At 52.7% G+C, this 13,285-nt stretch overlaps 6 protein-coding genes across 6 annotated transcripts; 2 read left to right on the forward strand and 4 right to left on the reverse strand.

Annotated features, from left to right (window-relative positions):
• Positions 1–50: 50 nt before the first annotated feature.
• Positions 51–447, reverse strand: CC77DRAFT_795596 (hypothetical protein). Its single transcript, XM_018533228.1, has one exon. It carries the CDS (start codon positions 302–304, stop codon positions 98–100), a length of 207 nt encoding a protein of 68 aa, XP_018387732.1. The 5' UTR covers positions 305–447; the 3' UTR covers positions 51–97.
• Positions 448–964: 517 nt separating this feature from the next.
• On the reverse strand, positions 965–4,110 carry CC77DRAFT_1093742 (hypothetical protein; the record flags this gene model as incomplete). Its single annotated transcript, XM_018529698.1, has 2 exons — positions 965–3,801; positions 4,008–4,110. 2 exons carry the CDS (start codon positions 4,108–4,110, stop codon positions 965–967), a joined length of 2,940 nt encoding a protein of 979 aa, XP_018387733.1.
• A 510-nt stretch (positions 4,111–4,620) lies between these two features.
• Positions 4,621–7,636, reverse strand: CC77DRAFT_986516 (DNA repair exonuclease). Its single transcript, XM_018536221.1, has 3 exons — positions 7,476–7,636; positions 5,238–7,423; positions 4,621–5,188 (listed from the first exon to the last, which is right to left on the reverse strand). Exons 1-3 carry the CDS (start codon positions 7,501–7,503, stop codon positions 5,111–5,113), a joined length of 2,292 nt encoding a protein of 763 aa, XP_018387734.1. The 5' UTR covers positions 7,504–7,636; the 3' UTR covers positions 4,621–5,110.
• Positions 7,637–7,780: 144 nt separating this feature from the next.
• CC77DRAFT_1093744 (ribosomal protein S19/S15) lies at positions 7,781–8,451 on the forward strand (the record flags this gene model as incomplete). The annotated part of the gene is made up of 4 exons (XM_018529699.1): positions 7,781–7,823; positions 7,883–7,898; positions 7,949–8,128; positions 8,206–8,451. The coding sequence occupies 4 exons, from the start codon at positions 7,781–7,783 to the stop codon at positions 8,246–8,248; spliced, it is 282 nt and encodes a 93-aa protein (XP_018387735.1). The 3' UTR covers positions 8,249–8,451.
• On the reverse strand, positions 8,272–9,504 carry CC77DRAFT_1019317 (transcription initiation factor IID, TAF10 subunit). Its single transcript, XM_018524809.1, has 2 exons — positions 8,966–9,504; positions 8,272–8,912 (listed from the first exon to the last, which is right to left on the reverse strand). The coding sequence occupies exons 1-2, from the start codon at positions 9,224–9,226 to the stop codon at positions 8,505–8,507; spliced, it is 669 nt and encodes a 222-aa protein (XP_018387736.1). The 5' UTR covers positions 9,227–9,504; the 3' UTR covers positions 8,272–8,504.
• A 13-nt stretch (positions 9,505–9,517) lies between these two features.
• On the forward strand, positions 9,518–11,675 carry CC77DRAFT_795994 (hypothetical protein). The gene is made up of 2 exons (XM_018533231.1): positions 9,518–10,857; positions 10,917–11,675. The coding sequence occupies exons 1-2, from the start codon at positions 9,956–9,958 to the stop codon at positions 11,440–11,442; spliced, it is 1,428 nt and encodes a 475-aa protein (XP_018387737.1). The 5' UTR covers positions 9,518–9,955; the 3' UTR covers positions 11,443–11,675.
• Positions 11,676–13,285: the final 1,610 nt, after the last annotated feature.

Genomic DNA, 13,285 nt, shown 5'->3' on the forward strand with positions numbered 1-13,285 from the left:
TGATGATGCATATCCGCCTTCCCGAGCCCTGCGCTGCGCCTCTGGCCTGAAATGACTACTGAACCGTCCTAGCACTTCCCCACGACTGGAGGACAAATCACGCTATTGCCCGATTTATCAGCAACGCGAAAGCATAACGGCACGTCATCGCACCAAACGCGGCTGTGTGAATCCGATACAAGATCCATCGTGATCGATTGACCCTTGGTCGTTGCCATGGTGAAGCCGTCTTACACCCCAAGTACACAATGTATGCGCTGGAGATGATGTAGATGATGTATGACAGCTCACAAAGGACGCGCATGTTTCCGCCATTTCGTCCATTGACGACCGCCTCGGACGCCAATCTGTTCTAGAACCATTGCTATTTCAGTTTAGCGCAAGTTTCGGACCTCATCCGTCACTCCGATATATCGGCCGTGCACCATGAACCTCGTCAGCTCACTTTAAGTCTAAGGAACAAACCGGCTGTCACTAAACTATACTGATTGCGAGACATGTCTGTATTATTCTACGATGCAACGGATGAGTATGCTGGCTACCTATTATACAATGACTGAATCTATACGCAAGATGCTGACGGAAAGGAGATGAGAAGGTGCATAGTTGACCAGAACGACTCGTCTTCGCCCATGACACATCCCCTGCCGCCTTCTGCCAGTCCGCCTATTGTCGAAACAAATGTTGAAGAAAAAAAACTCGGAGAATATCTGGGCCACCATAGCGACCACTGTGTCGTAGTAGAGGGTTGCAAAAGAGACTCGTCAATCGGAAAGATGTTGTTGTTAAAAGGAGGTATCGGTGATAGTGCTTACTCCATGAAAGTAATCCTCGGCCGAATTCAGAAGCAATCTCCTATACGGAGAAGAGCGTCAAGAGTAGACTTGGTTCACGTCGAGGTCGAAAAGATGCAATGACCTATCCAAGTAATCTGAAGTAGACGACGGCAAACCACAATCAACGATCAGGTGCGCGAGTTCCTACGATGCGCCTCGATCTCCTCGATCTCCGTCCTCTTCAGGTCCCGAAAGCGCTGTCGCCACTTGTCTGAACGTTTCTGCCTCTCGTCTGGAGACATGGTTCGAGGGTCGTCCTTCTTGCTGCGTCGAAACTTGTTGGTCACCTGTTCCAGCTTCGCTTTTGCGGGTGAATGCTCTTCAGACTTCTTAGGCGAGCTAGGTGGGTTGGCCGGCGAAGATGTAGCAGCACTACGCTCGACATCCGCGGCCTTTGTTGGAGAAGACGTCGCTTTCTGCTTGCCCTTACTGCTGGGCACCTTGAAGCAGCTTGTACTGCTCTCCTCATACTCAAAGGGGACAGGTGCTTCAGCCGAACGAAGGTCCCCTGCAACCGAAGACCGACGCTCGTCAGTAGGCGTATCGTTGATCATCTCCGACAAATCGTCCATGGCGCCGTCCAGTCCTGACAAGCGGTGGTTACCAAAGTGCCGAGGGACAGGTGCGCCATGGGTACCAAGTTCGCCCAGACTCACTTCCTTGAGCGTTGGGTAGAAGCGCTGCGAGCTCAGTGACGTGCCATAGTTGCGATTCTGGGTTTGATTGCCGAAGATATGCTGAACCACGCCACTGTCTAAGGGGTTGTTCGCCTTGGACAAATTAACTGGATTCTTCATGCCTCGACTTGTATCGTTCTCGATGCTCGGAAACGCAGCCTGTCGGTAGTTAGACGCAAGCCTCCGTGGAACGATCACTGGAGGGTTCAGGTGCTGCGCGGCAGAGGCGATGCGATGGCGTTCCGGAATAACTTCGCTGCGAGCCATGTATTGCACTGGAATTTCCTTAACATTCCCTTGCTGACCGTATTCCGAGTCACGACGGACATCGTCTTGCAGATTGCCCTTCGTTGAGCGAATGTTTTCCTGACCTCCATTGGCGTTGTTGTTGTTCAAAGGCATACTGGCAGCAGGGTCTTGGGGAAGAGACCCGGCAACTAACGCTCGTAACGAGGGTGTCCTAGAGTCAATGCCGTGTTGATACTCAGCTTGACGCTTCTTCGACTCGTCTGTGAGGAAGTGCAAAAGACCCTGGATGTAGCCTTGCAGAACCTCGGGACTGTCAGGAATGCCAACATGGTCGTAACCGGCCTGGTAGCCCTCCTGATATGTGGACGGAACATATGTTACCGGCTTGCCATGGAACGGCCAGTTCTCATCTGTACTAGTACGTTGGTCCGAGTTGGCGCGTGGCGCGATGAAGCTACTCGAAGCGGAAGTCGACGTGTTGGCGCCCATTGCAGGAGCTCGCTCAACCATGGTGGAGAAGGGCTTCTCAAAAGCGTTCTGCTGTACAGCAGTCATAGAAGGTTGTTTGCCAAATGCCTCAGGCCACGAAGTGAGCTTAGGCGCAGGCTCGTTTTGCCTTGAGCGACCAGAATCGCCTTCATTCCAAGGACTAGCAGGCCAGTGCTTCTCCGGTGTAGATGGGACAGCAGTGTTCTCATCGGACGAGTGCCCGGTCTCCTTGGCCTGTGGGGCTACGCGTGTTGAGGAATGCTCATGTGTGTTTGTAGGGAAGAAATCCATGGTATCAACGCTAGACAGACTATGCTTCTGCGATGACGCCCGGCGGTCATGTTTGCCCTGTTCTTGCTGTTGTTGTGCTCGCCACGGAGATCGCTTCTCTGGCGAGGGAGTGGGCGGTACAGCGCCTTGCGTGGTGCTGGACTTGGTAACGGGCTCGTATGTAGGGCTCTTTGGGTTCAAGATAGATCCCTTCTTGACATCCTCTGGAGGTGGTGGCTTGATCTCAATAGCTCTAGAACGACGACTAGCTGATCCTGGAGGAGAATGAGGCGGGTTTGCCGCGGCTGGGACAAAAGGTGTAGGCTCGACAGCAGTAAAGTTGGGAAATTGACCAAAAGGCTGGGGTTGGGGTTGGAACATCGGCAGAGGTGAATACGGTGCTGCGAATGGGTACATGGGAGGAGCATATCCTGGCTGGTATTGCGGTCCAAAAGTCGGCATAGGTGCTGAGCCTAAAGCGTTCGCTCCAGAGAAGGTGCTGTGTTGAGCAGTACTACCCTCTGATTCAGCGGCTGTTATTTGCTTTCGAAGCGCATCAAGCTCGACGATCAGGCACCGCTTCTTTTCGATCATTCCTGCGCGCCATGCCTCGCTCTGGTGACCAGCTTGCAATACCTCGGTCTGCTCTACGGTTCGCAGCTCTTGCTTCTTCAGCGCTTGTTGCGCCTTGAGTGTCGTCAGGTCCAGGCCAGCAAATGGTGTGTGAGTACTGGAACGTGATGGCCCAAAGGCGCCTCCCGTTTGAGCATTGTGAGTAGCCAACGTGGAAGCGCCCAGCATCTGTTTGGCCATCGTGTCCATAGTAGCGGGGCCAGTGGGAGGTATCGTGGGGTTGGTTGCGTTGACTGCTGGCAGTGCGAACATGCGATCACCAACAAAAATGACTGGTTGACCGCCAACGACTTCAACGCGAGCGGTATTGTTGCCGTTTGTTTGTGTCTGCGGTTGAGGGATATTGCCTGGGGCGACACGCAGTGGTGGTTGTGGTCTGTAAGCGGTGTCGCCGTATCGGGACGTGCCGAGCGGTGGAAGGTCGCTAGGAACTATACGGCCACCCGCGGTAACTCGTATACCAGGGGGACTTCCGTGTTCTTTGAGAAGTTTCTCTGCTTTGCCACGCTTAATCGACGGCGTCGGCGATGGCCGCTTCTGAGGGCCGAAAGGAACGAGAGCCGCCGGAGTAGGTACACGTAGGCTTCTGTTCGATGCTCTGCTAGACAGATTCGCCGAAGCGGACACTGAGGGGCGTAGGACGTGTTCTGTATATGAGAACGATCAGCTGTGCTCGCCTTATGGCAATGGTAGTAACCAAGACGACGAGGCTTGAGGTGATGTAGTGTAGTAGGGATCGTCGGTCGCAGCGTGTGTGGTTAAGGGCGTGCAGGATACGCCGCATCTGGACACTATGCTCCTTGGTGGGGAAGGTGAAAGGTGAAGGACAGAAGAGGGCAAGTCCGGGACTGACCTCTGATCACATCCTCATTAGGAAACTTCTCAATCGACACAGCTGATTCCGACACCGAGTCGCGAAGTGCAAGCAGTTCGTCCACCTTGTATGCGAACGACATCATGGAGGGTCTGTCACCCTAAGTGGGTACCGTAGACAGCGAGCCGCCAACCTGATTGAGCCGCTGGTATTATGGGGTCAATGAGACGTGGAGCTGGAGAAGCGAAAAAGGTTGAGATGGTGTGATGCGAATATCCTGCTTTCGTCAGTATAACTTCCTTGCAGCATACGGTACTTCAACATTGCGGATATAGGTGAGGGTCATGATTGGTGTAGCAGAGACAATGACATACCTCAAATCTGATCGATGGTGAGGCAATGCGAACAAGAAGTGAACGACAGCTATCCAAAAAGCCCAAGTGCAGCAATGCGAAAGATGGCGAGACGGAACAAGAAGATGGAACCAAAATGAGTGTATTGAGGAGAAGGACAGAGGAAGAGGTTGGGTAGGTTGTTATACCCTGTATCCCGCCGCAACTGCCAGTGTAACAGACGATCGGGGTTGGCCACTGAGGAAACAGATGACACAGCGACGATGTAGGAAGGTTTGAAGAAGAGCATCGTGAGATTTATAGAAGTGGACATGCGGACAAGCGCGGCTGCTAGGTGAGATTGAGAAGGCAAGAGCAGTCGACACTGAAGACATGGATAAGCGAATACTCGGGCTTTTACTCCGGCATCCAGGTGCGACGATAAAGTCTCATATGTGATGCAAGAAGAAACTCCCGAGTACTAAGATCTAGGAATGAGCGAGCCACCTACTGGCTCATTGAGAAACCGCAGATGTAGAAAAACTCGACGCACACACTCTTCTGAAGGCAGATGAACGCTGCGTAAGCCTGGGCATACAGCTCTAATATAGGATATGAGCATACAAAGTACGGTCACACGTACTCGGGTAATAAAGCTCGCTGGCTTCCAGGGTCCTATCATAGTTTTCCTCTTAACGCCTTGACGCCCTCGCTATGCTCCATGCTGAATATGCTGTACCATATATGTCTCTTCGCGCCTCCTGCTCATGTATTACGATGTTCAGAACACTTCTGACGTCCTCTGTACCTTTACCTCCTCCTCGTGGGTCTAGCACTAGGCGGCGGCGCCGACTCAAAGGCGTCATCAGACTCAATCTCATCATCACTCTATGCCCATATTAGCCCAACCTTTATAAATACCGTTATCGTCACTTACCGGCTCCTGCACAGCCTTCTTTCCCCTCGACGGCGCAGCCCGCGTGGGCTGACTACGCTGCGTAAGCGTCTGCGAGAAGTTCAACTTTGTCTGCGTAGCCGCAGGTCCCGCCTTGGCCCTCGTAGTCGTCGTCTTCTTAGCCGGCGACTTGGACTTCGCCAGGGGTTTGGTTGTCGTCCTCGCAGCGGCCTTCCTTGCAGGAGGTTTCTTCTGCGAGGCAACGAAAAGGTCTTCCGCGCTATCTTCATCATCTTCTTCTGGAACTTCTTCATCGTCGTCATCGTCGATCATGATCACGTCTTCGTCGTTATCAGATTCCTCTTCTTCGACAACAGCCTTTTTCTTGCCTCGGCCGCCTGTAGCTCTGGCTACTGGCGCAGCCTTCTTAGGTGCGGCCTTTTTGGCAGCAGCGGCAGTTGCACGACTTGTGCCAGCTGCTTTGCCGCGACCGCGTGGAGCAGCTTTCTTCGTGGTTATGGAAGCCAAGCTCTCGTCATCGTCTTTCTCGCCTTCATTGTCAGAACGGACGAGGGCAGCAGGCTGATCAGCCCAAGACCCGTCGAAGTCACTGTCCCATCCAGCTGGCTTAGGTTTGACCTTTGACCTCCGTGTCTTCTTCAACTGTCCTGAAGCGAACAGATCCTCCAGTTGTTCGCGATATTCCGCCATCTCCTTGGTAATCTCTTCTTCTTCGATTTCGTTGGCGGCCATGAGGTGCTTGAGCTGATTTTTGAGGCTGTCTCCGACGAAGGTTTCCATGGCATGCTTGTCGTCCTTGTCCACAAACTGGGACACTGCATCTCCAAAGGAATTCTGCGGCAAGATTGTCAGGGTTTGAGCTGTGAGGAATTCTTTAACCAGCTTGTCGACCTTGACTGAGTCAATCGAAAGCTCAGCCAGGATGTCCTCGTCTGGCTCTTCAGCCGTGCTCTTCAATGCACGGTTCGCTGGTTTCTTTTTCCGGTGAAACTGTACAATATCGTTGATGTTGGCTACCTTACCCATGAAGCGATTCGAAATACGCTGCGGATTCTCGCAATGAAATTCGCCCCCTCCTGGAGCTGTGTACTCGACACGCAGTCGGACAAGCGGTTTTGGCGGTTCGATGTCATCGTCTTCTTCCCTGTCTTCTTGAAGTTCAAGCCACTCCCTGTTCGCTTCTTGGATCAACTCCTCGATAACCTGGTTCAGGTATTGGGTAATCTTTGCACGGTTATCGCTGACATCGCGGACGCGCCATATCTCTTTTTCTTTAATTTCCCTCTCTTCTGCAAGCACAATTTCTTTCATGATAAAGGGTCTGACCGTTTTCAGGCGGATGTTCTCAGTTGTGAACTCCTTGCCAGTGACGCTCAAAATGCAAACGTGCTTGGGAACCGCCTCTCCAGGCATCAATGACGTAGCCACTGAGGAGCCGGGCTGCATGACATGGAAGCCCATCTCAGGGTTGTATCGCGGGTCAATCAAACATTCGTGCTCGTGGCCCCATACAACAAGATCCATAAACTCTGGTAGAAAGTTCTCGGGAAGATAGCTGGTCGGCGTATGTGCATGATGATTTTGGTGCACGCTCATGAGGTTGAACCACTCGTCCTTTTGCATACCAGGTTGGAAGAACTTGACATTACCGTCCCGCCAGGTGTGGAACAAGCGCTCATCACGAACGTTGCTGAGACCATAGAGAGCGAGTTTGGTGCCGCCCTTTTGAAGTAGCACAGGCTTCACTGCGATCTTATCGACTTCCGGTGTGCGACCAAAATAGTTGACGAAGCCAGACGCCTGCAACAGATCGAGAGGAGAGAACGAGCCTTCGCCTGACGGGTCGTCGTGATTACCATGAATGGCAAACACGGGTATAGCAATGTTTATATCTTCATCCTCGTAGTTGACGTGGTCGAACATGCCTCCAAAGTTCTCGCTCGCATCGCTCAGCATCTCCAGTTCGCATGGCTTCTCGCCGAGACAGTTCTGACGCAGTGATTTCATGACATGGTACATGGACTTCCTCGACGGCTTGTTCTCGTGAAAAAGGTCTCCCGCATGCAGTACCATGTCCACATCGTGCTCTTTCGCTAGGCACATGACTTCGTGGAATGTCCTCCAACTGTCGTCCTTTCGCTCTGCATCGCGTTCGTTATATCCGACATGGCTATCTGTGGCGACCAGTATCCGGATTGTGTCTGCGCCTGGAAGCCTCGTTAGAACATGCTTGTCGATACATCTCAAGTTTGCCCATACTCTGCTGCGCACCGCGTCGTGGGGGCATGGTGGGCGGCTGATCTGTGGTAGTTCGGCTCCGTGACTTCTGGCGCCGGTGGGAGTGATTCCGCGAGTTTAATGTCCCCCTTGAAGCACTGTAGTAGTCTTTCCAGGCAAACACGCCACTACAGGCCGAAGGATGGCGAGCAATTACTCACGACTCGCGACGCGCTTCCGCCTAAGCCAAGCCCCTAGCGTCCCCCGCGTTCTCACGTGCATTTCGTGAGGCCATCGGAAGCCGTCGAAAACATTCGCCGACCTCATCTTTCACGCCCTACGTCGCAATGTTTCCCACACGGGCGCTCTGCGCTCGATCGGTCTGGAAAGGTGAGATACTGCGCATTGCTTCCAAATCCTACAGGATCAAAAGACTAACGTCCTGCTAGGACCCAATATCGTCCCGTAAGCCACTGCAATCAAGCCCTGCGAAAACTGCCCTAATCATCTCGAAGCCTACCAATAGTACAGAAAAAGGCTGGCGAAAGGACGCCGCCGATCAAGACACAAGCGCGCTCGGCTACGATACTACCGAATTTCGTCGGCCTCAAGTTCCAGATACACAACGGCAAGAGCTACCTAGACCTCACCATAACTGAGGACATGGTAGGACGTAAGCTGGGAGAATTTGCGCCGTACGTGTGGCAGAACCTCCATGTCTTGCTGGAGCTGGTTGGAGAGAGATCGACGAAGCGCTGACATGTTATTCTAGAACACGGAAGCAGTTCACATACAAGCAGACGAAGAACAAATGAGCAACGGGAAACAAGTGCATCAAATGGGAGTTTGGGTATCATTTTGGTTTATCTAGAAGCCATTCTGTACTGCTATTGTACAAATATGATGGAGCCCTCTGCTTGTGGGCCAGATGCCTCAATCTTCCCAATGGCCAAGTACCCTGCGCCTGTGATGCCGGTTCCAAACGCCTAAAATGCATGTCGATATCCCAAATTGCCACATCCCGTCATGAACCAGCTTTCATGTAGTGCTGCCTAAGCAAAACCAGTGGACTTAACGGTAGAACTCGCCACGTTTGATGTTGACTCCGTATTCGCCTACTGCCATGCCCAGATCCTCCATAGTGAGCACGGTTCGGCCTTGACTGCCACCTTGACCTCCACCACCATATCCTGGTCGCTGGATGCCAAGGTTGTAGTCCTTGGTCTTTGAGCCGCTGTCCTTTCCACCAGGCGCACCACCAGGTGCAGCTGCTGCCGGGGCTCCTCCTGCGCCACCCATGGGGTTGTTACTCGTGGTGTTGGACGACCTGATGCGAGAGAATTGGTAGGCGTCGGCCGCAATGTCGGCGATGAATTTCTGTGTCGCCAGAGCGAGTAGACGTGCAAGATGTTGTGATGTCTGGGGTGGCGGTGGCAGACCGGCGCGGGTCAGGTAGTAGTTGGTCACTGCATCGGGTATCTGGTCGCCTGGTTAGTTCGCGATGCTTGGTATGAGGACGGGACGCGGCATACGATAGGCGCATAATCATCCATCTTGCCAAGGAACTCGCGCAACGTCGCATCCTTCTTCGCTGGTATGCGCGCTTCAAACGCGGCGGCCGAGTCTGTTACACCGTTGACTGTCGCGGGTTCGGCATCGTTTGCGCCGTCGAGGTTCATGGCGTCGGCTTCCAGTTGTGTCGCGTCTTGCTTGATCTCGTCATCCACCGCGTGGTCGAGTTCGTCGTTGACCTCCATGTTGGTGTCTGGGGGCTGCGAGTTTTCTTCAGACATGGTTGCGATGCGAATGATATGAGTTGCGACGTGGTGCGAGGTATGACGTGGGGTGGATTGATTGGATTGCGGACTGCGGAGACAACGCGGGAGTGAGTGAACGGCGAGCCAAGCACGGTCGCCCAATGCGGTAAGCCCAAAAGGAGCCAATCGGAGTGGTTATAGCCCAACTACCAGCACTGCATCTCTCAACGACGCGTTTTCACGTTGCCTTCTAAGGCCTTTGACTTATGGTGATTCTGACGAGTGAATCAAGATGCCACAGTCGGCACATGAGAGGCCAGATGGGACGGTTGCGGCTGTTTGCGCTACCACAAGCTTGGGGACCCTGAGCGATTGCCGGAGCACCTGACCCAGGCAAAGAGCCAGCCAAGGACATGAAGGTTCAGCCTTGTGTAGCTGCATCTCCAGATACATGCATACTCGATGGATATGACAGCTTCTTTTGCTTTGCATTAGTGACAACTGCCCGGTTCGCACTCTTTGACACTCCAGGTTGACACCAAGCCGTCTCGTCTTCAACCGCGTTCGACTTGTAATACATCATTTTGATCATTCTTGCGAACCCTTGATTCCTCGATCACTGTTTACGAATGACATGTGATACTGCACTCTACGCGTCTCTTCTTATGATACACGTACACGCAGAATCCGCATGACAGGCAGCAGACCAGTCGCTTCACACCACACTACGCAGCGAGGCACCCACCAGATGGCATATCACCAGCCATGGCCATAATCATCGATCTACCACCAGAAATCCTGGAACAGATTTATCACTACTTAGGTAGCATCGACGACGTCCACCACTTCGGACGAATGTGCAGTAAGACTCATCATGTCATCCAAAAACAAAACATCTACCTCGAGATCATGCGCTCAATCATTCACTCTTCACCCCAACACCGCTATGACTTCCAGCTTTGCAGATCCCTCGACCTCCATCGCAAGATCGTAGCGCACTTGGAACGACATCCTATGCCATTCGCTGCCAGCCAACCCGGAGTCTTCAGTTTCAGTATCTGGGAAACGCAATTGATGCAGACTGCCAGGAGTTGTTCTAGTCCGGCTGAATGGACAGATGACATGATTTGTGACATACTGGCAAGGTACCAGGGGCTGCGTGTTCTGGAGAACATTTGGCTGGAACGAGAACTTCAAGAGCAAGATTTCCTATCTGTGGATGATACCTCGGATGCACAGCGGTTTGTCCATCGCTTTGCAACACTTGTTGATCGCGAGCAGAAGTTCAGAGACGGAGACCTACCTCGAAGGAACCCGAATACGCCGCATACATGGTATTACACTGAATTGGACGCGGATCAGAGAGAGCGTTTCTATGCCGCTGTAACCTGTGTCTGGCTCCTCAACGAGATACGATGGGTCTTGACCAACTTTGCTTATCCGGCAAACTTCACTGTTCAGATCGAGATTCTGGGGGCGTTGAAGGCGAGGATAGAAATGGAGACTAGGACACCACTACTGGACGAACTGGATCGACACGCCGTGTTCACGTTCATGTACCATCATCTACTTCCCCTCCACGCTTTATTTATGGCAGATGCAAGCTCCTCAAAACTACCCTTCACATTCGCGTCCGACTTTTCCAAGGACACGGCTCATTGCACCAGGTACGTACACTTTACCTACTCACTTTCCCTGTGTCAATACTGGCTCTTACCGTTGTTAGATTACTCCAGCTCTTCCTCATGGCCTCTCAAACCTACTTCCAACCCCCTGACCTCGTCGACCTAACGCTCCGCTCCCGCACATCTCGTAAGCCGCCTTATCCCCTCCTTCCGACTCCCTGCTCAACCGAAAAATACCGTCGACCCCTCCCCTCCCTCTTCTATCCCGGCCACGACCTCAATTGCACACACCTCAAGGCGTCCTTCCAACGCACATCGATCGCACACCTCACCTTGATAACACGTTCGTCGTTCCATCAAACTAGTCATGATATGAGTCAAGGTGGTATCAGTCCATCGGCGCTTGGGGAAGCCTTGTTCAAGGTTCCGGACCATGCGAGGCGGTATCTTGCGGATCGTGTCTTGGTGGCGTTTGAAAAGGACGAGGTGAGGGAAAGAGGAAAGAGGGAGATGAGAGGAGTGTGGGGAAAGAAGTGGAGCATAGTTGGGTGGGCGGTTTGGTGGTGGGCTGGGAGTGAGGAGAAGGCTAGGATGAAGATGGAGAGGTTGCGGGCAATCGAGCAGTGAGTTTAATCCAGACTTGTACGGAAGATTCAACCGTATTGTAGATGCCTTCGCCAGACTTGGGCGTATTGGAGCTTCAGCTGACGATGGTGTGTACCTCGAGGATGTGTTCCTGTTTTGCATCTATTGTTGAGCATCTATAGACTTTATCCTTGCGAGTGTCTTGTCATTCTGGTTTCTTCCAATGTTTGTAGCAATCGTACTGTTCTGGATATATATCATGGAAAATACTCCGTAACATGGTTGGCAAGCGAGTGAGCCAGGCAAGCGAGTAAGCCACCCCACCAACTTTGCGCACCTCTACACGTGTATATCTCAACCACCTTACAAGATAATATATAGATAATAACAGAGTATACTAAGCAGTATCTAAGGTATCTTTCTTGCACGTACGTAAGTTGTGGCCAGTCTCCCTGCACCTTGTGCAGCGCGCTAGAGCCTGGCGGCTAAGGCCTGATCGCGCTCCTCCTTAACGCTCTTCACAAGAAATCTGCTGCTCAACCTTGCGTTGAGCAAGTATATCCTCTCCCTCTCCCTTTGTTAAGGTCCCCTGCTTCTGTATACGCTTTTTCTTCCGTTGCTTACGTGCTGACGCTGCCTTATTAGCCTTCTCAAGGCTAGCAATCCGATCGCGCATTAGCTCAGCTGAGAGCATTATTACCTCAGCCCCCTTCTTGAGCTGGTTAATCGCCTCAATAATCGAAGCTGGTGATAAGCTCTTGTGCCGTCGCACGCGATCACGTATCAACGTTGATTGAGCCTCAAGCTCACGTACGTTGCTCGGCGTACAAGCCTCCCAGGGAGCCTCTGGTAGAGCAGCTGGAGTAGGCGTACGGAGCTGCACGTCTAGCTTCGAGAGGACAGCGTCTGGCTGGAGAGGAACAAGGCCTGCGCCGCGAAAAGCTGAGCAGATATTAGCTGGCGTGAACGCTCGATCAAACGCTGTCTTAAACGCTGGCAGAAACTCGAGCTTGGTGATGTAGTTGATGTGGTGGCGGATTAGGCTCTCCACCTCACGACTGTACGCGCGCTTCAACGGCGAGAAGCAGCTAACGTCAAGAGGTTGAAGCAGGTGAGATAAGTAGGGTGGCATGCAGAGCGTGTAGATGTTGTTCTCCTTGCAGAGCTCTTGAAACTCAAGGGATTGGTGGCTCTCATGGCCGTCAAGGACGAGCAGGCGACGCGCACCAACCATGCGAGTCTTCGTGTAAGCGTTGAAGTGCTTTAGCCACTCTACTCCTAGCTTGTTGGTTGTCCAGCCATTGTCGCTGACTGCGATCGCCCAGTCGCGTGGGATCTCTGCTTCCTCGTACCAGGCAGACAGGTGATACTGGCCAGCAAAGATAAGGAATGGTGGGACTGACCAGCCAGCAGCGTTGATCGCAGCGATCAACGTTACCCACTCGCGATTACCAGGCTGGATAGCCTTTGGCCTACCTCTCCTCTCTGACGCTGTCACGACAAGCTAAGTCGTGATCTTGCCCATCATAAAGCCAGCTTCGTCAAAGTTGTAGACGTCATTATCGCAGATGCCGTACTTGGCCTTTGTCTGCTCTACGAGCTCAAACCAGGCGCTGATTAGGACTGGATCTTCGCACAGAGCTCTCTGCCTATCGTACGCTCGGTTGAAACACGTCGTGAGACTGTCTGTACGCTTGACGAAGTTGGCTGGCCACTTCTGTCCAACCTGGCCTGCGCCGCGCGCAGCGAGCAGCTTATCAGCCATATCACGTACAGCTGTGTACGTAGGTGAAAATCCACGTAGATCTAGATCAAGTATATAGCTAACAATTACCTGCTCCTCTAGCTGGGTGAGCTTCTTTGAGTTGGGCTGGCAATCGCGTCG

This window comes from Alternaria alternata, assembly GCF_001642055.1.
Source record: "Alternaria alternata strain SRC1lrK2f unplaced genomic scaffold CC77scaffold_7, whole genome shotgun sequence".
In the NCBI taxonomy this organism is placed as follows: Eukaryota; Fungi; Ascomycota; class Dothideomycetes; order Pleosporales; family Pleosporaceae; genus Alternaria; species Alternaria alternata.